At 49.3% G+C, this 7,322-nt stretch overlaps 1 protein-coding gene across 1 annotated transcript; it reads left to right on the plus strand.

Annotated features, from left to right (window-relative positions):
- The first annotated feature begins 491 nt into the window (after positions 1 to 491).
- LOC136521633 (zealexin A1 synthase-like) lies at positions 492 to 2,728 on the plus strand. Its single transcript, XM_066515385.1, has 2 exons — positions 492 to 1,524; positions 1,843 to 2,728. Exons 1-2 carry the CDS (start codon positions 622 to 624, stop codon positions 2,476 to 2,478), a joined length of 1,539 nt encoding a protein of 512 aa, XP_066371482.1. The 5' UTR covers positions 492 to 621; the 3' UTR covers positions 2,479 to 2,728.
- The last annotated feature ends 4,594 nt before the right edge of the window (positions 2,729 to 7,322 follow it).

The raw sequence follows: 7,322 nt of genomic DNA on the forward strand, positions 1-7,322 counted from the left end.
AAAAGAATGCTCTCAAATTAAATTTTGACCATTTATTTATTGTTATATTATATTATTTATGTTTATGACTTACGATAATTGAGTAATACATTTGATTAGGCCCCGTTCGCGTGCCCTTAAACCCGGCTTATCCGCTTATTTTTTCATCCGAAACAGTGTTTTTCTCTCACAAATTCCTACAGCATTCCTCCAAACTATCCAGATTCCTCCAGAATTCAGACAAGCGAACATAAATCTAAGCATATCAATTTTGTATTATAATAATAATAAAATTATTAGTCCAAGATTTTAGAGCTTAAATGATACTTGTGCGCTTATGAAAGAGAATGGGACTAGTAAATATGTTCTGACAGTGTCATCTCATCAAATCTCATCAAATACATAAACATGTGTGCAAGCCTTGTCTTGTTCCCCGCGGCATCTGACCATGGCCCAAATTGTTGGGCCGCTTACTCTACAAAACGACACTGCGATTGCGAGGAGCAATAATTTAGCCATGTCAGTGTTACAGGCTTGTGAAGAACATTTCTTGCCATCCTCGTAATAAGCTATAAACATAAGCTATAGTAGCAACGTTGTCGTTGGGGTTGGAAGCAAGCATCGTCCCGTGCGCACACGCCAATGGATGACCACTACTATGTCTACCTCGGACTGGCTCTGGTGTCGCTGCTCGTCGTGCTCGCGAAGCGCCGGCGCGGGCCGGCGGACGGGCGCCATGGCTTGCGGCTTCCGCCGGGGCCGTGGCAGCTGCCGTTCATCGGCAGCATGCACCACCTCTTGGGCCAGCTCCCGCACCGCGCGATGCGGGACCTGGCGCGGCGCCACGGGCCGGTGATGCTGCTCCGCATCGGCGAGGTGCCCACGCTGGTGATCTCGTCCCGGGAGGCGGCGCGCGAGGTGATGAAGACGCACGACACCTCGTTCGCGTCGCGGCCGCTGAGCGCCACGGTGCGCGTGCTAACCAACAACGGCCGGGACATCATCTTCGCGCCCTACGGGGAGCACTGGCGCCAGCTCCGCAAGCTCGCCATCACGGAGCTCCTGAGCGCGCGCCGGGTGCTGTCCTTCCGCGCCATCCGCGAGGAGGAGGTCGCGGCCATGCTGCGCGCGTGCGCCGCGGCGGCCGCGGAGTCGAGCCCCGTGGAGATGCGCGCGCGGCTGTCGGCGCTCGTGGCCGACGCCACGGTGCGCGCCGTGATGGGCGACCGGTGCAGGGACCGCGACGTGTTCCTGCGGGAGCTCGACCGCTCCATCGGGCTCTCGGCGGGGTTCAACCCGGCGGACCTGTGGCCGTCCTCCCGCCTCGTCGGCCAGCTGAGCGGCGCCGTGCGGCGCGCGGAGGAGTGCCGCGACACGGTGTTCGGGATCCTCGACGGCATCATCAAGGAGCACCTGCAGAGGATGGATAACGCCGGCGCCGGCGCCGGCGAGGCCGAGGACCTTCTCGACGTGCTGCTGAAGATATACAAGGATGGCAGCCTCCAAATCCCGCTCGACATGGACGTGCTTAAAGCCGTCATCTTTGTAAGTTTTCTTTTGCTTGCTATTAGTAATTCTTTGTTGATTGTTTTCTTCAATCATAGAGTGTAGATACCACACGGCAAACCCGCAGGGATCTGTCTCTTTGTCGCGTCGTTTGTCACAGTGCGCGTACCAGGAAATTGCAGGGTGCGTGAGCTTGACAACCGTGACAGTATAGACTGCATTTGCTGCAGTATGCACATCGTTTGTCCCTGAAAATAACAAGGCAACTAACAAACCAACATGTAACACCATGTTCGTCGACATGTCGTATTCCTTGCATTAATGACGACCAGCCTCTGTCTGTCTCGATCTGTGCAGGACATCTTCGGCGCCGGCAGCGAGACGTCGGCGACCACGCTGGAGTGGGCCATCGCGGAGCTGATCCGGAACCCCAAGGCCATGCAGCGGGCGACGGCCGAAGTGCGCGAGGCCTTCGACGCGCGCGGCGCGGTGGCCGAGCACGCGCTGGGCGAGCTCCGGTACCTGCACCTCGTCATCCGGGAGACGTTCCGGCTGCACACGCCGCTGCCGCTGCTGCTCCCGCGGCAGTCCCAGGAGCCGTGCCGCGTGCTCGGCTACGACGTGCCCGCGGGCACCACCGTGCTGGTCAACGTCTGGGCGCTGGGCCGCGACGGGAGGTACTGGTCCGGCGACCCCGAGGAGTTCCGGCCCGAGCGCTTCGAGGCCGAGGCCAGCGCCGTGGAGTTCAAGGGCGCCGACTTCGAGCTCCTGCCGTTCGGCGCCGGCCGGAGGATGTGCCCGGGGATGTCGTTCGGGCTCGCCAACGTCGAGCTCGCGCTCGCCAGCCTGCTGTTCCACTTTGACTGGGAAGCGCCCGGCGTGTCCGACCCCGCCGAGTTCGACATGACCGAGGCGTTCGGCATCACCGCGAGACGGAAGGCCAACCTCCTCCTCCGCCCCATCCTCCGCGTGCCCCTCCCCGCCGGTGTCTAATCGCCGTCCTCGCCACGCCGCTAATGGTTTGCTCGTTACTTGTATCAGTGTGGATTCACGTGATCGATAAACTGCTCTGGCCGAGGGTTCGGCACTTTGGCCACCGGCGGCGGTGGCCATGGCCTGTCTAGAGGCAAGGACCCTGTTTCTGTTTCTTTGTGTTTTTCCGCTAGGTTCAAGCCCATCTACACTATGGGCCTACTTGCTTAATCTGTGCTTAAAAGGGTAAAGTCCATATACACACCCTCTTAATAAATTTCTAATGTCTCATTATATGCGACTGAAATGCATCATGCCACACTTCTTTTGAGCGTTTTTTATATTCTCCTAGAGCGTCTTTTTTTTTCTCTATGAAAAAATATTTTTCCTCCTCTTAAACATTCACAGCAAAGTTCGAAAATGCTAATAAAAAAACGCGTAGGCTACGTGGCTTGAGCCCACACACCCGCCCGCTGCCCCGCACGTCCCACCCGCCCTACGCCCGCAACCCCGCACTCCTCTCCCTCCCTCCCTCCCTCTCTTTCTCTCTGGTGAGCACCTCACCGGCAGCCTCCTCCCCACGCCCACGCCCCACCGGCTCCCCACGCCCGCACCCCGATCCCCAACGCCTCCCCCACGCGCGGCCATGGCGGATGCAGCGGCTGATCCGGCGACGGCGCCAGGTAGGCCTCCTCCTCTCTTTCTCTTCTCTCTCCTCTCTCCTCTAGGGTTCCGGCGAGCTCCACCTTCTTCTCCCCAAACTCCGGTGGACTATAGAATGGCTGAGCGGGGGGAGGCAGGTAGGCCAGGCGGCAGGGATGGTCGATGGGTGGCTTAGGGGAGCTGACGGTGGCGGTGGCAGTCAGGCCAAGTCGAGGCAGAGGAGGCTCACCAGAGCTGGAGAAGATGGCGACGGGCGAGCTCACGGGAGCTGGAGAAGATGGCGGCGGTGTGGGGGAGGAGGGGGCGAGGGCGTCGGAGTTGGGAAATGAAAGGTCTGGTCTATTTTTTTTTCCTTTTTTGGCAACCAAAATAATTTATTTTTCAAATTGGAGTGTCCAACCGGAAACTGGATTTCGTGCGCGCACATGCTCTAGTAAAGTTCAAAATTGTTTCAGGTGGGAAAAAAATTCCACCAAGGAGACATATTTCCCATAGAGAAAAAAATGTTAGGGACAATTGGGTATGTGTGCGTGGTGGTGATGGCAGCGTGCGCACGATGGAGGTGGTGGTGTGTATAGACAACTAGTGGAGGGGGGCGCGCCATCCCGCGCACTTGCAGATAGAAACCTAGAGATCGAGTTGGTTGGAAATATAGGCCTCGTTCGCTTGTTTTAAAAATGGCTTGTTCGGCTTCTTTTTTCAGCCGGAACAATGTTTTTCTCTCACAACAATTCAACCGGAACAGTGTTTTTTAGCCAGTTTCAGCCAAGTTTCATACCAGCGAACGGGGCCATCACGCGAAGCATCCACACGGAGACCGACTATAAGATGGACAGATATTTATAGCATGATAGATTAGGCATTAAATATTACACAGGTGGTTCCAATATTACATAGATGAGTCTTACGGCTGCAGCAACATCCTAATTTTACATAGCATGATAGTTAATAGGTGGCACAGGTACGGTTGGTACCTGATGGTTTTCGACATTGTGCCATGTCGTAGGCAACAGTGGTACATTGATTTATGTACAGAGTGTCTGACACAGTAATTATACATATTTATTACATGGACAGTGATTATGATTTCAGTAGTTTGGTCGCTGGCCTGAAGCATTTGTCCATGGAAGATCAGTTGCCGCTGGTGGATGAATGTGTGAGCGAAATTGAATGTGTTAATATTATTTTCTTTGTGAACTGTAACATAGCGGTAGGTAATGCAAATGGGTAAGGAATATGCCTGAGTCCTGATAGCGGCACGCCGGCACATGCATTCGGTGTGGTGGCTGCATCCGGATATGTAGCCTGTCAAGTGTGAGAGTGAGCATATAGTGATGATTATAGTTTGAGTTATTCCTATCTTTTATTGGATCGGATATTGATAAAAGTCATTTTTACTATACCTGATGAGCCAAGTGGAGAGGTGTCTCCGTGACGCTCTATAACACCCTCGGTGTTACCGCTTAAACAACTTACTAAACTATGTCACGAGCTTCATGTTTATGTGGCAATGCATGTGATAAAGTGTGTAGATTAATTTCCGTAACTCAAAACGATAAAAAAAAATGCTAAACGAAAGTTGATTCAATAGTCATGTTATATCACTTAGGGTTTAAAACCAATTTTTATTAAACAAAAATACTATAGAACATTTATGTGACACTTAAATAAAGTTGAAAGTACAAACTTGGTAGATGCCAATGCAGCTTTAACTTTTGAAAAATAGATGTTGTTAACTAGTGTTTTGGGAGCTCTAAAATCAAACTTGACGTTAAGATAAGCTCTTTTCGTTAAGTCGGCAAACACTTGAATTTATGTTTAAAGCACCATTTTGGCGAATTATATTGAGCAAAATAGTTAAAGGGTGCTTAGATATTTTGCTCCTACGGGTTAGTATAAGGTATGGACTATTGCATGAAGTATTTGTTGGTTGAAGTTAACAAGATTTAGATCTATTAAAAATTGCGACAAAATAGTTAATGGTTACTTAGCCTCAATTGAAATCATTAACTTTTTAAGTAGGCGGAAGTAGTAAGACAATGCTATTTTAATATTTAATTTCTAGCAAAAATGTTTAAACACTGGGTCCATGTTTTTGTATGGTTGATTGCATCAAAGTGAGTACATGAGCATGGTGTAGGTCGAAGTTGTGTTGAAGATCACGTTGCTCTCGTAAAAATTGCCCAAAACTCCTTACAACACGCTGTGAACCACGTTTTGGTGGCCTGTTCGCGAACTGGCGTTCAGCGTGACGAACTCACCTTGTCATTCTTGTATCTCCCTCTCTAGTCACTCTTGACGTGGACCTTAGTTCAGTGAAGTGGTTGAACCTTGGTCGCACTGATTGACAGCCTTTTGCATCGCTTCAAAATTCATGCAAACGCATCATTCGGCTGTTTGGCTCCATGGACATGGTCACCGTGTGCTGCCGTTGTCTGGCCGTTCATGGCTTTGGCCGCGCCATGGGCCGGTCTCGAAGGCTGCCTATTGCGCGTTGGGCTGGGCTGGCCTCAGTCATGTTTCGTGAGGCCGGGCTAGCCGCAGGGCTGCTGTCGCGTGGCCATCGTGGGCGCGCTGCCAGCCACGACATGGGCAGGCCAGGTCGATGTCGCGGTGACCGCCGTGTGGTTGACGTGGCGCCCGTCTCGCCGCTCGATCCAACTACCACGTCACAACCTGGCATGGCCCCTTTGTTCGTCGCATCTGAGTCGATGACCCCGGTCACTGTGGCGAGGGTGATGCTAAGCCTGGGCAAAATACCCGATACCTATTACCCGGACCCGAATCACCTGAACTCGAGGTACCCGATCCCAAATTTGGATAGCGATTTTGATTACCCGAAATTAGTTCAGGTAATATCCCTCGGTACTCAAACTAACCGAACTACCCAAACATTTGTCCATGTCTTTGTATTTATCATGTGCTTTTAGTTGAACACTTGAACTTATCACTTTATTAGAATATAATTATCTCTGTTTGAACAAGTGACTATAATACATTATTCTTTACAAAATGCTATTGAAATTCTATACGAATTGCTGCTGAAATTATATATAAGTTGCTACTAAAATTTTATGTAGTTTGTTGTTTTCTGTAAATTTGGATGAAAGATGGTAAAATGGTTCTGATTGCTTACCACATGCTTGAAAGTAGCACAGGTGCTTACATAGAATGGTTAGTTAATGAACTAATGATGACTGCTAATGAAATTGAATATAAGGACTCACATTTAGTAATGCTTCCTGTAGATGCAATAAACCACAAGCTAGATAGCCTTGCATATCCTTAAAGTCTTTTCTTTCCTCCTGACGGGTAAGTCTTGCGGAGTACAATTGAGTACTCAGGGTTTGTTCTACCCTGTTATAGGTGACAGGAACATGTGGAGCTGACACTTATGTATGGAAACCTCCTGGTGGGCTCAGCGAGGATTTCCTTAACGTTGCGGACATAGAGTTTATTTGAAACTTCCACCCAAAATGTTTTACAATGGAAAACTTATAACCTGTTATGATGTATATAACGGATCATCATGTTAATGTTTAACTTGTCGTTAAATGATTTTATTTCCGCTAAAACTCTGATAACATGGTTATAGTCAGTTGTTATAAACAATAAATATTATACTGTGATGTTGCATGAAAAGTGATGTAAGAAACGACTTAAGAATGTTGTAAGCTTTATTCTCTCATTTGTGATCCTGATGGAAAAATGTGGATTTTTGGATTCTCCCATGGGGTGTGCTCGACGGAATTGCATAATTTAGTGTCTGCCCTTGAGTACTTAGTGTCTAATGGAAGACAAGTACTCCTAGGAGGCATTAGATTAGGTGGTTCTACCACACGCTTGCCGTAGTCTGCTGGAATTTTGTCATTGTAGTCAACACAGGTATCTGATTTTGAGAGGACAAGATGGGTCATTAGACAAAATGCACAAGGTCGATTGAAGTTTGCAGTAATACAACCATAGTAACTGCAAATATACTCTATGAGATTTGGGTGGAGCTTTAGTTAGCTTCTTCTGGTAGTGGAGGAAGCTATGGGCTTTCTGGATCTTCATCATAGAAGGGAAACATCTCTATGAATTTTGCTACACGCATTGATCAATGAGCTAATCAAATTCATAGCTAATGCATCTTGCATCTCATGTTTCACTCTATTAATAAATGAGAACAAAGGCAACCATAGAATCAATGTAGAATTGTT

Source organism: Miscanthus floridulus, chromosome 18, assembly GCF_019320115.1.
Source record: "Miscanthus floridulus cultivar M001 chromosome 18, ASM1932011v1, whole genome shotgun sequence".
NCBI classification, from domain to species: Eukaryota; Viridiplantae; Streptophyta; class Magnoliopsida; order Poales; family Poaceae; genus Miscanthus; species Miscanthus floridulus.